Source organism: Dipodomys merriami, unplaced genomic scaffold (assembly GCF_024711535.1).
Source record: "Dipodomys merriami isolate MVZ:Mamm:240054 unplaced genomic scaffold, mDipMer1.0.p SCAF_14, whole genome shotgun sequence".
Classification (NCBI taxonomy): Eukaryota; Metazoa; Chordata; class Mammalia; order Rodentia; family Heteromyidae; genus Dipodomys; species Dipodomys merriami.
Genome location: NW_027202715.1, coordinates 35,260,244 through 35,278,489, shown reverse-complemented (window position 1 = coordinate 35,278,489; position 18,246 = coordinate 35,260,244). Strand labels below are relative to the sequence as shown.

Sequence of the window (18,246 nt, the reverse complement as noted above, 5' to 3'; positions counted from 1 at the left end):
TTGCTTATAGATATGTGAACCTGTTTTGATTTTTTTTTCTGTGTAAGTCACTTGGCCATTTTTTTTCTTGCTTCCCAAATTGCTTTTTTTAATTTTTGAAATCTAGTAAATTTACCATGTAAAACTCAATGTTATCGTTCTGGGCCAGTTTCTCCTGGATTAATTGTGTGTTATTTCATTGTATAGATTTCACTCCTAAGATTCAAGGCATTGTGCACACGGTCACTTAGCCATTCATGCTAGTTTTCCTTCAGTTCCTCAAATACTCTCATTTCTCTCCTGAAGCCAGATGATGATCACGTTAGGCCAGAGCTTTTTCTTACCAACTCTGCTCTCCCTTCTTTCATCTGGCCCCATCCACTGCCTGTCCTTCACAGAGCTTCCTGACCTTTCTTTGAGTTTATCACTTTCTTCTCCCTTTGTTGTACCTAGCATACTTACAATTTTTGTCTAACATCTGCATCTGTCTACCTTCTGCAAAGCATGAGCTACATGAAAGGGCAATTATTACTATCTTATGCATTGCTCCATTTACAACAGTGTCTGGAACAACTCAATAAATAATGATAGATTACAATGAACAGCTAAGAGAATGCTACAGCTGACTGCCAGTAATCATAGGCTTTAGTGCTAATGGAAAAATCCCACTCAGTGATAGGACCCTCAGTCTTTTAAAGAAATCAGTAAGGATGAATTACGTTTATAAGCAGGTGCTAAGATTTTGCCATTGAAAAGGGGGTAAAAACAAAACAAAATATTGTTCTGAGCTGCCCAGTTGGTGCTTACAGAAACACTGCTCAAAGATGTGTCTTTCTTCATCTAGGAGGTAATTTTTTAAAGCCTGTTTTCAGAATGATATAGTTGCATACAGAATGCATCCGCTCCTGCTGATAAAGTGATTGTTGCAGAACACTGGCTGCCTTCCAAGATGAAGGAAGGGCTCCGAAGATGCTTCCTGAAAAGATGAAAGAATTTCCAAAATAGCAACTTAATGTTATACCACATATGGGATCTTCAAATTCACAGCTGGTTAGAAAACCATTTCCGGCTTCAAGCTGTTTGACTTGCTTGTCTCCCTGCCTTCATGCACCCAGAACTTTCTTTATCTCCTGGTTGTCAGGGATTTCTCTGATTTTTCCTCTCTCATCTGCCCCTTCTGATTGAAAATAGGATTTTCACTGGTGATATAGCTCAGTAATAGAGCATGTCCAGTGCTCTGTGTTTAATCTCTAACACACACACACACACACACACACACACACACACACACACACACAGATTAGTGTGAAAACAGTATGTCCAGTTGCATGTACCTAGCATTAGACCATGTGTCCACAAAGGATGTAGGCTACCTGGAGAGGGTACCATATCTGGGCTTTGTTCTCTGATCTTACAAATAGCATAAATATAAATATATATTAATATATTTGAATAAATGGGCTATCAAAAAACTGTATTCTAGTTAAAAAAATCACACTGGAGAGAATCATTCAATATGAAAGAGAATATTGATTCCTCCGTTTATGCTTACCCTCAATATACTTGCTCACGCCTATATTACACTACTGTCAGTCTGTGTGACCTGGAAAAGTCATCTGCCCTGGCTGGGTATTGGTTTTCCACACCTGAAAATAAGGTTGGGGAACAACTTTATATATACAGGATGGATGAATTAATTTTTGGAAACAATTTAGCATTACATTTTTAAACTATTTGCATGCCCCATGACTCAGGAATTCCAAAAGAGATAAACCAGAAAATCTATAGCAACACTTTTTGGGGGATATCCCTTTACTGGGAATTATCTGAATATCAATTCACAGTCAAATGTGGTTTTTGTTTTTGTTTTTTTTTGGTTGGTCGTGGGGCTTGAACTCTGGGCCTGGGTGCTGTCCCTCAGCTCTTCAGCTCAAGGCGAGCGCACTACCACTTGAGCTACAGCGCCACTTCTGGTTTTCTGGTGGTTAATTGGAGATAAGAGTCTCACTGACTTTCCTGCCTGTGCTGGCTTTGAACTGTGATCCTCAGATCACAGCCTCCTGAGTAGCTAGGATTATAGGTGTGAGCCACTGGCTCCTGGCTATATAAAAGTTTTGTACTACAGCCATACAATGAAATACTATATAATAATAAAAAGCCATGAGTTACAATTACATGCAAAAACTCATATGAATTGCACAGACATGAGGTTGAGCCAAAAAGGGCATGAATATTAATATTATATGATTCTATTTTATATATAGAGAAAAACACAATATGATATGTTAGAAATAAGGTAACAATATTCTTAGCATCTAATATCTTCAAAGGGGCATAGGGGCTCTTTTAGGATAATGTTCTGCTTTTTGATCTAGATGATGGTTAAATTTCATTTTAAAATGTATCAAACCAAATGCTGTGGGCAGTATAGTGGTTTAGTGAGAAAAATCTCCATTGAGGAAATTCGGAGATCAGCATCCTGTTCCCAACTCTGCATGTAACTATCACATACTTTTAGGCAAGTTACTTCTCTTTCTAGAACCTCTCCTAACACTTGTAAGGTAAGAAGTTGATGCAGGTGGCCAAAAAGGTCTGATGGTCTTGAGATGCAGCCATCACTTTGTCAAGCCACCCTCAAACCAATCTACCATGTGGTATGCTGTGCCAAGATAATTCCCTTCTTGGCCTCTGACCCAATTAAAAAGACCTAGACTGGATGCTGAAGGTCCATCTGTATTTATCCTACTGGACTAATCTCTACCCATCACCCTCACAGGGTTGTTGTGAGGATCAAGTGCATGGAAAAGGGAGCTGTGTTAACTGGACAGATACTTGTTATTCTAGTATCATCACAGCTCAATGGCAAGATCATAGTCCAACTTGTAGAGTGACTGAATTGAGCAGTGTGCAGACTACCAACAGTACTGCTGATTACTCAAAGGTGAACAGGTATTGGGAAGAAAGTTTCAGGTAAACAAGGATTCAAGAGCCAACAGCTGAGTGTTGAAATCAGTTGAGCAAACAGATATTTCTACAAAGCTTTGGCAACTTTGGGTAGAGTGGTTTCCCAATGAAAGGACTTTCTGGAGCTAGTGGTAAGGATGCCTGTCTATGATCCCTGTGACATCCTTATGGTGCTATGTAGAACAATTTGGCCAGAGTGACACAGCCAAGTGCCTACAGCCAAGGCTGTAGGATCTCTGGAGCAGTGACAAGCCTCTGTTAGGCACCCATACTACTCAGCTTATGGAATTGTTCCATTTAGTCCTCCCAATAGCTCTCTCAGTTAAGTCTTATCATTGTATAGATGAAGAAACAAGTCCAGGAAAGCCACATCCTGTGGTAGGATTTGAAATCAGATTTCCTGACTTCACAAACCATCTCCTAAGCCCTGTTGTAGTCATTAGCCTCAGAGAATGACACCATTTTATCTACCATGGGGATAAAAAAAAATGCTTATTGGACTCTCACAAGAAGGCCAGGCTTACAATCTACCCAGTTCTCCAATATCTCATATGTTGGGCATCATTATTCATACTTTGTGGATAAGATGGGGATCTAGAAATGTTACATGTAAAATCACATAGCAGGAAGTGGAAGATTTAAATCTGTTTAACCCAACCCAAGACTCCTTGTTCTTCTTCCTTCTGTCTCCCTGATCCTGTCTGAGACTTACTGCCTTCATGTGAACTTCATGTGAATTAGTACCTGCCATCCCTCCACCAGATGGAGAGCTTTGAAAGGGCAAGGCTAGGGTCTTATTTCATCTGTATTTTCTGTGTCCTCAGGCCAAAGGAGCAGAGAAGCCATACTGAGCTGCAGGAGATTAGAGATGGATTTAGAGAAACTTGGTTGTGGAGTCTTTAGAGGAATTTTGGGGACTGAGATTAGCAGTAAAAGATCCTGAAAACTTATTAGCATAGGGTGTGAACTGAAACAGAGCTCAAGTTGAGGAAGCATTATTTTTGGAAATTAGCTGCCTGGACAAAGATTTAGGGAGGAATAGGGGAGATTAGTGAGGGAGTAAGAGATAGAAGAGGCTTGCATAGCGGCTGCTAACCAATAATCATGATCTCAAGTGTTTTATAAAGATCCACCACTCTTTCGACCAACAGAAAGACCATGGTTTTACCACAACCAGTCCTTTGTTACCTTATTTTTCTTTAGCACTGTGCAGAGGCTTAGTTGGAAACTTTGGCTTCATACGCAGAGGCAGAAGGCAAACCACGGAGGTGAGAAAGGCAACCTCCATCCTACCTGCATGAAACAGTACAGAGCCAAATTGTGCTCAAATGACAGGGATGCCAAATCCTCATGCAATGATACAATCGTAGGCCTTACTACAAGTTGACATGGTTCCAGTCTTGGCAAGAGAAAGAGAGGTTTAGTAAAGGCCAAGCTTCTTTGGGATCCAGAGTGGCGCTCACTCAGCATGCTAATTGCCATTAGAGTGATGAAATCTTGCACCATCTTGCCCTGTCCTGCTAAGGACGTGGCTAGGGATGTGAATCATCCCTTCACCCAGTGTATCTTCAGTGTCTACATACCTGCCTGTTGGTCCCTTAGTGGTAATCCTTATAAATCATTCGAGTAGTAATGCTGACAATTTTAATTTGCCAAAGAATAGCTGTAAAAATGCTTTCTTTAAGTAGGAAAGATGAAAGCTTTATATCTGGTAAGGACCAAAGTGTATATGGTTTGATATTTAATCTGCAGTTTTAGGCATTTACTTGAGTATTTTCCATGGACAAATTCAGCCTTGGTAAGGGAATAGTATCATTTCATTCCTGTGGGTGGAGGAGGAAGAAAGGCTGCTAAAGTAGTCAGGAATTATTTTGCACCCTTCATTGGTGAAAACTTAGTCCCAGGGAGGTGACTAGATAATTAGAGCTCTAACTTTATCATGAATTTTTCCATTGATGGATTTATATCAATGTCTTTATTAGAAGATGGTGGAAACTAGGAGGGCAGGCCTTGTTGAAGGAAGTAGTTCACTGGAAGTGTCCCTTGAAGGGTAGACAGTGTGCCACTGGGGACTCCCTGTCTCTTTCTGCTTCCTGTATTCCATAGGGTGAGAAGTTTACCTCTACTGTGCCTTTAGGCCATGATATTTCTGCCTTGCCTGTGGCCTAACAGCAATGGAGCCAGCCATGAGCCAGAATAAATCCTGGCTCTTTAAGTTGATTTGCTCAAATATTTTTGTCACAGCAACAGAGACTAACACAGGAATGCAAGAGATGAGACTGGTTTTCTTTCTGATACACTGGCTGTGGAAACTAAAAATCTAATGCTGCAAAAGCAATAGCTCTCCCAAGAAGGGAGACATAGCATTTTAGGCCCTATTGGGCATAAGGCCATTCCTTACCCTTGTGATCTTGTTTAGAAAGTCCCTGATGGTATGACTGTTCTATGGAGGACACCATTTCCTAGAGTCTCAGATCTCTCCGTTTCTGCCAATACTCTAGTACCTACCATAAATAAGACTGTAGGTGAATTACTTGGTAGAAGTATCTAGTTTATTGATAAGGCAGTGGGGCAAGAGGGAATTATTTTTCAAGACCTTGTGTGTACACTTGGGTGATATAGAAGGATCTAATACAGATGATAGCTGTGGTGTATCCACAGAAGGTAGGGTTGATTGGAAGAGAATTAAGTTGTTCTGGAGTCGCTATCTTGGTGGGGAAAGGAGATTGGGTCTGAAGAGCTGCTTCTTTTCTTATTAATCTACTCTGATACAATTAAGTACATGCTTCTAATTCCAAAGAGAATGGTTCTGGGGAGTGACAGTCTATTCAGTGTGTCACTGGGACTTGATTTTGTTGGAGACAAAGCTTAGTGACTTCCTGGGGTTAGACTTTGCTTTTAAGTTGTGAAATCCTGTGTTTCTCTGGCCCCTGGAAGTGTTTCATCAAGGCTATATGTTAGGTGAGAGTTTAGTGGCTACACCAATTCCAGTAGAATCCAAGGAGAAAGTCTCCAGGCAGGTTTCTGCCTTTTTGTGCACACTCTCAGCATCCACTGAGCCCTGGGACAAAGCTTGAGCCCTCCAGTCCTGAACCTCTGAGCAGATCTTGTTTTTTTCTTCATGTAAATTATGTGATGTTTGTTTATTGAAGTTACACTTCTGATGATCCTTAGAAGATATTCCCACTGCACTGATGTTTTCCCTGAGGTCCATATGTCATATTACATTTATTTAAAGGAATAATCTAGGGGTGAAATTTATATTGAAGGAACAAAAGTTTACCTAGCACAGATGTTAGGACTTTTGGCAGGATCTGTCCAGCCCTTTTCAACTTTGGGTCTAATTCCATGTACAACATGGAGTTCATTGTTGAAGTGACCAATGCTCCCAGTTACTCCCCCGCATGCCAGGCCAAAGTGAAGCAGGGCAGGAGTGGTCCTTTACTGTCCATCTGGGCCTATAAACTCTCAGGATCTCAGGTTGGAATACCAGGCAGGACCATATTGACCTGGGGAAGCCAGAGCATGGCTTCAGGGGTTTCACAGACCTGTCTTAATTCCCAGCACTGCCATTTATTAACTGGTGACCTGGCGCTGAGTCTTAGAACACCCAAGGGGTGGTTATTTTCCCTCCCCTCTTAAGAGCTCTGGGACTCTACTCTGAGAATGGGAACTGTCCTATTTTTCTGGAGAGTACTGAATTATTTTCCAAAGTAAATAAACACTGGGTTACTAATTACCTGACCTACATTCCTGTGATTACTGGCAGATAACACACCTCACCAATTTCTAAGAAAAAATTGAAGAAGAGAGAACAGAAAGCATTCAGTAGGAAATCCAAAGGCTTTCTCCTGATTGGGTAGAATCCTGAAATTTTGGTTGAGGCTATTTTTCAGCACAAGCCCATAGTCTCAAACATAAACAACTACTGTAATACATGTATATAATGATTCGTTCTTGTTTCAGTATTTTTTTCTTGTCATTTTGGAGGATAGCAGAACATCTGAAATTAGTTTTCAAATCATTTAGATATAATTTTAAAATTCACAGTAATGAGAACTGGCTTAATCAGATAATAAGTGGAAAAGACTCTGACTGGGTCCAATAAAAGTAAAGAGGGGTGGGCACCAGTGGTTCTTGCCTGTAATCCTAGCTACTCAGGAGGCTGAGATGTGAGGATCATGGTTCAAAGCCAGCGCAGGCAGGAACATCCATGAGACTTTTATCTCTAATCAACCACCAGGAAACTGGAAGTGGTGCTATGGCTCAAGTGGTAGAGCGCTAGCCTTGAGCTGAAGAGCTCAAGGACAGCATCCAGACCCAGAGTTCAAGCCCCACGACCAACAACAACAACAACAAAAAAGTGAAGAGGTCCTTAGAAGTGAAGGAGATTTAGAAGTGAAAAGGTTAATGATACATGCTGCTGACTTTGAAGATGGAAGAAGAATCGATGAGCCAAGGAATGGGTGGTAACTTTTAGAATCTGGAAAAGGAAAGGAAGCAGATTCTCCTTAGAGCCTCTAGAATTAAAGCAGTTCTTTCCAACATCTTTAGCCCAGTAAGACCCATTTAGCATTTTTATCTACAGAACTTTAGAATAACAAATGTCAGGATTTGTTTTAGGATTCTTCATTTGTGGTAATTGGTTAATTTACAGCAATAGGACACCAACGTACTTTCACTCATCAGTCTAGCATCCTGAGATGTCATTTGATTTGCCTTTGGCAAAAGATAGATCCAAACACCAATGATATGTCTTGAGTGATGATACATCTGTGGCTTCTGATGACCAGGAACTAACACAGTGCTCAATGTAATATAACCTTCTGAGTAAGCCAGAATGAGCTTGTTGAAGGCTTTCTAGGTTATCAAAATAAAAAGGATACAAAGGGAGCCTATTGATTTCCAGGAGGAGATGTGTGGATCTTGGAGGTCATACATGCAAGGCTCTAAGAGGATGCAAAGGAGTTAGGAAGGCTTGTTGTTCTTATTCCACTTAATGGTTAAATCATGAAGGCTCATCATCCCACCTTCTATGGGACAGCAATTTTCTTCCAGCTTTGAATCAGCAAACCACTGAGAAATGGGAGGAGGGGGAGGAGAGGACCCAGATTTTCCTATCCAGTGAGGCCTTTCTTTTTAATCTGTCTGTCCTTTACCCACTTAGGATGGCAGTTTGCCAGGTTCTTTGCTCAGGATCACCAGTGGTAGGGGTGGTATCTCAAATCCAGTTCCCTGTAGTTCAAGAGGACTAGGAGCTAACTCTGGGTGGTCAGGATTTAGGTTTGTTTTGAATTTCCCAATGCTTTCCTGGGAGGAGTGATAGAGGGCAAGGCATCCTCATGATTTTCACAGAGAACCTCCTAAATTTTCCTTTGACTGCTAGAACTTTAGAGGTTACTGTCAAAATGGCCAAGTATATTGCTTGGTAAAATGGGAGATTAATTTCTAGTGTTCTAGCCTTTTCTCTTGGACCAGGAAAGTGATTATAAGCTCTCAGCACTTTGGAGGTCAAAGCTAATAGGTACACATGTAAACAAAAGAAATTGCACAACTCAATGGTCATATTTCTTACTCTGTTTGGACTGAATAAATTGCTGATCATCCAGACACTGAAGAACAGGGTTCTGGCTTGGGCTGTTTATACTCTCAATGAAGCTTAAGTCAGCAACAAAAGCTGGAGATGGAAACATTACTTAGGCTCCAACTCTTTGGGCATGTCATGGTATTACAGCTAGGTTTAAGTGTCTGATGCCCATCTCCCTGCCCCACTAAGGGTCCTAGTAGCGGCAGTAAATATGTCTGCCTAATTGAAATCCCCAAACTTCCTTTCATAAAATCAACTTGAAGGGCAGAGATCTTGCCTGACTGCTAGTTATCACCAAACTCTGCTTTCCCATTTTCTTAGGCACATGAGAAAATCGCATTTTCCGACTCTTTCACAGTAACTGTGGCTATGCATTGTAGACAAGTAGGTGTGTCACCAGACACCTTTTAAGGAGGTCTTGCTGCCCAACTGCAGGGATAGCAGTCAGCAAACAGTATCTGTCACCTAAGTCAAGGTCAGTCTCAGTTACAGTCTCAGCAGCTTTTCTACATTTCAGTCCTTCAGGGCATGCCTCTCTATGAGGCACAACTACTTTGGCTCCATAGATATCACCACAATAGAGCTCCCCAATGGGCTGGCCATTGCTTTAGTTGAGAAATATGCCAGTTTCACTTCTAGCTAGATCTGTTTCTCCCTTCTTTCATAGGTATTGAGATTCCTAATAAATTTTGTGTTTTACCAAGGAATCTGATTCCTAAGTCTCCAGTCTGCAATACGGTGACCAAGATGTCTCCAATGCAATGTAAACAGAAGTAGTGTGCACTGTTTTAGTCCAGGTCCAAAAAATGCCCACCACCATTCACTTTTACTTAGTAAGTGAGCCACCTGGTTATTAGAGAAGGCATGCTAACATGGGAGAGGGTTCTAGAAGGTATTCCCTCAGAAAGGTATTTCCTAGGACCTCAGGCTGGTGTGACTGAGGTCTCGACAGGGTGAGAGCATGTTTGTGTGAGTCAGTGCAACAATTTACAAATCCAAGATGAGCTGCATACCCATGGCAGGATGATCATCCACTCCACTAATTTGGTGGGTGAATGTTTCATCTTCCCAAGCAAGTCGAGTAGATTCTATGTGAATTTATAAACCTAACAGCTTGAGATGCTGAGTAGAGACAGAGTCTACACCTCTTGAGCTGTTGTTATCCACATATTTAACCGTGTACTCTTGAAATCACTCATTCCACTTAAGAGATGAAAAGAGGGATAGATATTTACTTTATCGATAAATATTTTGTTGTAAAGGGATGGGAAGAACACCTCAGAAGGTACTAGATTGAGCTTGGGTGGGATTAAACAATGTATTTAGGAGGAGGTTAGGGATCTATTCTTTTGGAAGGTAGTATTAGGAAACAAAAATAAATTATGCAAAATGAAAGTGGAGTTTATGCTAGGATTTGCAATTGAAAACTGGCCCAAGAAGCACCAAATACATCTTAGATTCTTGATGAGGGGGTTACAATATAAAAATGGAATTTTACAAAAAAATAACTAAGGGACCTGAGGACAAATAGCAATAGGGTAAGCCAATATTCAGGGGGGCCAGTTGGGATGAATGTACATCTAAACTAAAGAAGAAGCTGTAGAAATGGGGTGGAAGGATCAAATCTGAGAGACAACACAAAGATGAAATTTGCTAGCATGTAGGTGAAATAGAAGACAAATGACCATAATGATTATAAGCCAAGGAGATTAAAAGAAAACATTGCTATGACAGAAACAGTCAAATAAGAAAGCAAAAAAGACATATGGAAGCTGGCCTATATGAAATTGGAAACATAGCATAAAACTATGCTTAAAGGTTTTGCTAACTCTTAAGATGGTGAACATCTTGAAAGCTATGGTGGACATAACTTTCCTGTTATGTCCACAAACTAGACATAAAATCTCTGATATATGTCTGCAAGGTGAAGTGAGAAAGTAAATTAGCAGAGGGTACCAGTAAAAGGACAGAGCATTAGGAAAAAACAACAACAACCAGACTCTCCATCTCTAAAAGAAACAAAGAAAAACCTTGTTTGGAGGGAGCCAGTAGCAACATGCAGATCTGCTTCATCCTCTGACCATCCCAGAATGGATCCCAGTTTTGTTTTACTGTTTTGCTTCTGGCAAAAGCCACCCAAGTGGGTCACCCTGTGAAAAAATAAATTCCACAAAGAATGAAGTGCAGGTTGGCCAGCTTGGCCCAAAGCACTAGCAGTGTCTGGTGTCTGTGCCTTACCACCTGGGACAAAAAATCTGTCCCTTAGTCCTAAGGGTCAGTGCATAGGTCAACCCAGCTCCCAGGAGCAAATACCTGTCCCCACCAAAAAAAAGTTTTGGCTAAGTGGGCTGATTCAAAGACTCCATACTCACCCCTTGACCAATGAATGGGTGAAACGGTAAGTGCTGCTTTCAGCCAAACCTACTGTGCACACACAAATACATTTGATCTCTGGGAAAACTTTTGGCTAAGTAGACTGGTTAAAGGCTCTCATACGTGGCCCAACTGGTGTGTGTGTGTGTTTGGTGAAGCCATACAATAGTATCTAGGTCTCTACTCCAAGACAAAGGAATGGTACGGGAAGTTGGCTAGAATTCATCATCTGAATCTCTATCATAAGACAAAAGAAAGATCACAGAAACCCAGCTGGTTAGAGCTTTAAACTCACTTCCCAATCCCCTAGTTTGTTTATTTACACAAATGATAGTGGCTATTTCCCCTCCACTCTCCAAAAAGATTATTAAATTGGTAATCTAGGTGGACAAGCCAGAGCTGCCACTAGATTCCCTGAGCAGGACAGGGAACAGGCTTTGAGAGTGGTCAAGTGTTTTTTTGTCCAGTAGCTGTTCTTAAGAAATCCTTGCACTTACCCCACAACTATTTGACATGCCTGGAACTGCTCCACTGAGCTTTAGCAGATTACCCCTATCACTAGACTTGCTCTGCTTTGCCTAACTAGCTTCCCTTGATCTGGAGCCATAACTAACTACAGAATACTGCACCCATACTGCATCTGGTTCCATCCAGGGCCCTGAGTAAATGCAGAATTGCAGACAGAAAGCTGAGGACTAGGGATTGTAGGAGCATATACATCATGCTGTGAGCCCAATAGATATAAATTCTTCTCAAAAAAGAATATTCACTTTTGTTAAAATTTTGCCCTTAAAAGTATATATACATATATACATGTTTCTTAAACATACTGTTTTTTTTTAAAAAAAACTATATATACATATAGTTTTTTTCTTTTTCTTTCCATTTTTCCTACCTCTCATGTACCATTCTTCTGGTGCTCTATCCTACCTCCTTTTATTATTATTCTTAACTTTTTGATCCCTTTACAACACCTGATTACTGCACCTTTCTCCACAATAACTGAACTATATTGCTACACAGTTGCATTTTGTTTACCTGAAGCCCTCACACTTCATAGCCCTTCTCCCTATCTTCACATTTCTCTCAATTGCTTAATTTTATTGCCTATTTTTATATACTTACATAAATAAGCTTTCTAACTTTACACCATATCACACAAAATTCCTAATTCTCTACATACACTACATGATAGACTGTTAGATAAAAATGTTAATATTTGGTTTGATATTAGATTGGTGAAATTTTAATTTCTGAGTCATACTTCTAAGCCAGTGGGGTAAAATGGTACATCAACATTTCCAGTACTTCCAGAATGTGTAAAAAAATGCTAGAAAGAAGTCAAATGATTAAAAATCCCACACAAGGAACTGATGTCAGGTGAAAACATCTTAAAGTAGAAACATAAACTATAAACTAAGAAAGAAAAAAGATGATACCTCAAAGAGTCAACAGCCACATGAACAACTGAGGGGGGTAAAATCTCAAATTCTGAGCTCAAAAAATGATAAAGATGATTAATGAGACAAATGACATGTAGATGCATTTCAATGAAGTCAGAATACAAATAAACAAATGAACTCAGAAGATACAGATAAACAACTAAAAAAACTAAAAAGGGATATGAATAGATAAAATAAGGTATTTCATGTAAGATATGAAAGAATTGGCATAGCAATCCTGAAAAAAGTCAATTAAAGCTCTGAAGATCAAAAGTTCCTTAACTGGGAAGGTGGCTCAGTGGTAGAGTGCTTGCCTTGCATGCCTGAGGCCCTGGTTTGATTCCTCAGCACCACATAAGCAAAAAGAAAAAAGCCGGAAGTGGCGTTGTGGCTCAAGTGGTACAGCGCTAGCCTTGAGCTGAAGAGCTGAGGTACAGCGCCCAGGCCCTGAGTTCAGGCCCCATGACTGGACCCCCAAAAAAGAGAAGATAATGGAAAGTCTCTCCAGCAGATGGAATCAAATGGAAGACAGAAAATAGAAAAGTAACAAAAGTCAGATGAAGATAAAAAAGAAGGAAAATGAACCAAAAATAAAAGAACTCTGGGAGTTCCATTAAAAGACCAAATATACAAAGTATGGGCACTAAAGGAAGAGAAAGGCATAAGTTAAAAGCATCAGAAACATTCAATACAGTAATAGGAAACTTCTTGTTTAGCTACATAGCCTTCAGGACTACAAACAGACAAGAACAGAATGCCACTCCTGCTATATATTAGTCAAAACACTAGAGATAAGAGAAAAAGAATATTTTAGGTTGCAAGATTACTCTTTGCAGCCAAGTTATTGTTCATAACTCAAGGACAATAAATCTCTTCTATGATGAACAAAACTAAAGCAATTTATAGAAAATCTTTGTCAGCTATTTAAGAGATAAAGGAATAATATCCAGAACACACAAAGAATTCAAAAAAGTTAACGGCAAAATAAAATAATAAACCTACAAAACACTGTAGGAAAAACTGGTGAGGAAAAAGGAGGGGAATGAAAATACAATGGAGTAAAGTTGTTACAAGTATTTCTGTATGGCCAGGCCGGGATGGCTCACCCCATCCATACTACTCAGGAAGCTGAAATCTGAGGGTTGCAGTTTAAGTCAGCCTGGGCAGGAAAGTTTATGGGACTTATCTCCAATTAACCAGCAAAAAGCCAGAAGTAGAGCTCAAGTAGTAGCCTTGAACAAGAAAAGCTGAGGGATAACATCTAGGCCCTGAGTTTAAGCCTCAGGATTGGCATTAAAAAAATATATAAAGCTGGGTGCTGGTGGCTCATGCCTGTAATCCTAGGTACTCAGGAGGCTGAGATCTGAGGATCATGGTTCAAAGCCAGACCAGGGGCAGGAAAGTTCATGAAACTTATCTTCAATAAACAACCAGAAAACCGGAAGTGGCACTGTGACTCAAGTGGTAGAGTGCTAGCCTTGAGTTGAAGAGCTGAGGATAGCACCCAGGCCCAGAGTTCAAGCCCCATGACTGACAAAAAAAAAAAAAACAAAAACAGTATACTATATATATATATATATATATATATATATATATATATATATGTATGTATATATATATATATGGAATTAATCTAATGAAAATTTTTTATATTATTATGTAAGCTAATTCAAAAATAAAAGCTAGGTGCTGATGGTTCATGTCTATAATTCTAGCTTCTTGGGAGGCTGAAATCTTGGAAGGAAGGATCATGGTCTAGATAAAGCACTTCCAGTCAATGATTGAAAGACTAAAAGAAGGACAAGACATTTGATAAATATTGCGCAATGCTTTAATTTACTGTGGTGGATACAAAAATCAAGAATTCATTAACAGATTGCATATAAAAAAGTAACTACATGAATTTTCTAGCTGTTTAAATTAACAAAATGTAACAGTAGTGGTTTTTAATTTTAAATGAGGTATTATTACACTGTAAACCGAAAACAGCATAAATAAATAAAGGTTATGTGCAATTTAGTGATTTATAAATTTCAACTTAACAACAGATAACAATAATCCTCCAGTTATTTATGGACGTTGTCACTTAACATCTGGCTTGCTTGTGAACATCTGACTTAAAAGTGACATAGCTATCATATACAAGCACATCATTAAACATGCAGACCAAGCCAACACTATTTTCCATGAGTCATCTCTATCAAATAAAAACTTTTACATTTACTTAAAACACTTGAAAATCTGGTTTCTTATACATGATTCTTTTGTGCTTATTAGTAGTAACCTACATTAAACATCTTACATTCTAGTTCAAGCAGTATAAGAGAGAAGCAGTTTTATTTGCATATGGGTTAAAAACAGAATAAAACCATACCAAACCAATATGCCTTTAACTCTCATAGGCTTGCCAAGAATTTGAAGAAGAAATACCCTGTATAGCATACCAAGTGGAGAAGCAGAGTCACTTCAATCTCAGCGGTAATAGTAACTCAACTGAACTCCTTTCCCTCAAAGATTAAGGAGTTGGCTTCAGAACTGTAGGAAAACGAGCTGGTTAGTTCCTCCACCCTTGAAGAATTCTGCTGGTTGGGTGCAGGAAGCATAATAGCAAGGAAATGGCCTAACTCAGAAAAGATTTTGGAAGTATTATTTGCAAATGAATCATATGCTGGTAATAAATGCTGGTTTCATTATTATTGCAAATACAACTTCAGAGTATTCTGAAGAAAAACTCTCAAAGAATAAGAGAATTCAATCCAAAAATGTTTGTAACATGCTAATAAAACTGCTTCATTACTATAAAAAAAATTACTGTGACTTAAAGGGCAGTGTTTTTACATGCTATTTTATGGGAAATGAGAAACAAGGGTATGTTTGAATTTACTATATTCAGAATCCAGTGAGCAACAAACATTTTAGCCAAAATGTTGAGCTTTTCATTATACCAAGCTATATCATTTTGACATAAATGCTATTATTGTATCCACTTTTGTCAAATACTTTATCCTACTTTTTCCAAAAATTAGTGTTTCAGTACAACTGGTGATCAGAATTAAATAAGTATGTCTTGTACACCAATCAAAGCATATATAAAAGCAGTTCTTTTGTGCTTCTGACTTAGTTCATCAGTGATTATTCAGATCTGATTTTTTTCTAATATCTTGATCTTTAAGAAGAAATGATCATTATACAAATATTACAGAGTACTCAGGTAACTGGTTTGCTGCCAATGTGCATGCAGACTAACAATACTTAAAAGAATATAACCTTAAATCCAATTAGTCTGAAAATACTCTTATACAATCATCTTTTTATTGATTTGTAAAAGCTGTGTACACATCTAAAACCCTGAATTTACTTTGTAAAAATAAATCTTTAGCAATAAATGTCACTATCAAAATTCCATTTTTCTTAGGCTATTATGTAGTTATTTACATGCTTTTCAGCAACAGTTGAAAAGAATCGTATAGGACCCCAAACCAGTATATCAAAAGACCCTGTAAACTGCATGTGCACTTATACTGTTGTTTACCTCAATATGAAAATATGGCTACATGCCTTATGTTAAAGATAATGTAGCTGCTTACTTTGCTACGGTGTGCTAGCAGCACACAATCTGCCACTGGGCTTAACTTTGTCATAAATGCATTCCTTACTGCACCTTGCTTTCCCAGTGGAACACCTGTGACAAACTACTTATGGAAAATGATAAAGTGCTATAGAAAAGAGCAACTGGACCCACACCTGCCTTTGCCATGTGGTATTTCTTTCACACAAGAAATTTCTGTTTTTAGAAAATCATGCCTTCACTAAGCATATTTCATACTTGATTTAAAAAAGCTTCAGTATTTTAAAGTTGGTGAACTTTGTGAAAGTATCTTGAGACAGAAACACAAAAAGGTTAAAGGCACAATAAGAGGGAAGTGAATGCTACATATAAAATTTATATTTCAAGTCTTCTAGGTTACTCAAGTCCAAAACCTTCTGAATTTGAAATTCCAATGATCAATTTCTGTTTCAGGTCCTTTTTGCTCTTGTAGGGGGGAAGGCAGAGTTGATTGAAGCAGGTGTGAGCCACAGGTAGCCTATGAAAGATAAGTTTTAAAGAGGTAGTAAATCTTAAAAATGTAAACATTTTTGGTAAAATGTCTTTTTAAAACAGACACATTCCAGTACATTTTACTGTTCTACAGGATGACTCATTCTTTATTAAACAAATATTTATTGAGCACTAAACTATGTCTCAGGTGCCATGCTAGACAATCAGGTTATGTTTACAGACAAGACAACTAATAGCCCTGCTCTCAGGAAACTTTCATTTGAAAAGATTTGTTTGGAGTCAGATCTGAATTTGAATACTGCTTCTTTCACTAACAAGCTATGGAACTTTGAGATTCTTACTATCTTCATTATCTTACTTGTTCCATCATCATAATAGGTTGGTTTTTTTTAAAAAAGAGAGATCTACAGAAAACACCTAGCAATGTAATAAACAGCACAAGAGCCATGACTGTTAAAAAGTTATGGAAGGAACATTTCTGAGACACTAGATGGCCACACTTTCAATAGTTATTGCCTTTAATGCACATGTGACTACACCCTCTAAGTCCTTACCATCATCTTCCCAGTCCTCTACCTGAAGATTTCTACGAGTATCTCAGACTCTTCCCTTCAGTTTTTATGAACTTCATAGAATAGTTATCAAAGAAGTTAATAATAAAACAGGGGGTATACCAGAGGAAAGGAGGTTTTAGCCTATAATGAGTCTAAACTGAGAGTTGAAGTGTTTACAGGATCAGTGTTTACTTAGTGCCTGGTCTATGATACTAAACACAGCACTGGACAAACACTTAAGTCTCAAAGCAACTAAAGGTTATCATGCTCAATTTACCAATGAGTAAAACAGACATGGATTACATACATTAAATTGTCTGTTCAAAGGATAAAGTTAGGTGTAGATCTGATAGTCAATTTCAGGTCAATCTGACTTCAAAACCAATGATGCTGGTTACATAAAGATTTAATACTGTTATTTAACAAATATCTGTTGTTCTGTCTCTTGAGGTACCCTGTTAACTGGGTCAGATTGCAATGTCATATGTCTTTGATAGTAAGATATATGTGGTCTATGTGGGTTCCCACTGGGATTCCTAAGTGTTCTAGATTCATGACTAAGCCATGTTAGTTCATAAAATAATCACTGAAATAATACACGGCGAAGTTCACATATAATATCACCTTTGTATTAAAACATACTTTTCAGATTATCTTTTAAAATTGATAATATATATATTTTTGATAATTATCAAGCTTACATGTTGGAAGACTGTAAGCTCTTGCCTTTCAAACTCTATCTTCCCCTTTTCCCTAAGGGAGTTTTAAAATATGACTTAGGGCTTAGGTAAGGGCCTTTCTTGTTCACTTGGAATGTGGATAGTGTACATCTTATCTCATTGATATAGGTCAAGGATAGCTGAGAGGATCAAAGTTAATTAATATAAAATATTCCAGCTGGGTGCAATGTTTCATGCCTGTAATCCCAGCTACTGCAGAGGCAGAGATTAGGGAATCATGTTTCTAAGCCAGCTGGGGCAAAAAATTCATGAGATCCTCATCTCAATGAAAGGATGGGTGTGGTGGCTGTGTGCTTTTTGTCATCCTAGCTACTTGGGAGTGTAATAGGAGAGCACTGTGCTCTAGGTTGGCCTGGGTATAAACATGAGACCTTATTCCAAAATAACCAGAGCAAAAAAGGCTAGAGACATGGCTCACATGGTAGAGTTTTCCTGGTAAGAACAAGGCCCTGATATCAAAACCCAGTAGCACTAAAATAAAATTATAAAATGTTAATTTTGAGCAAATAAAGCCTTAACATTTTCTCATTTTAGGTGTTTAACTATA

The 18,246-nt window shown here is 38.6% G+C and overlaps 1 protein-coding gene and 1 long non-coding RNA gene across 3 annotated transcripts in view; one reads left to right on the top strand and one right to left on the bottom strand.

Moving 5' to 3' along the window:
* LOC138826124 (uncharacterized) overlaps window positions 1-18,246 on the top strand; it is a 52,718-nt gene that overhangs the window by 19,664 nt on the left and 14,808 nt on the right. The gene's annotated exons all lie outside the window — the stretch shown is intronic.
* Hectd2 (HECT domain E3 ubiquitin protein ligase 2) overlaps window positions 14,195-18,246 on the bottom strand; it is a 69,572-nt gene continuing 65,520 nt past the window's right edge. Inside the window, exon 21 of the mRNA XM_070021183.1 lies at window positions 14,195-16,430. Within this exon, the coding sequence (XP_069877284.1) occupies window positions 16,310-16,430 (121 nt within the window). The 3' untranslated portion in view covers window positions 14,195-16,309. The remainder of the gene's footprint in view (window positions 16,431-18,246) is intronic.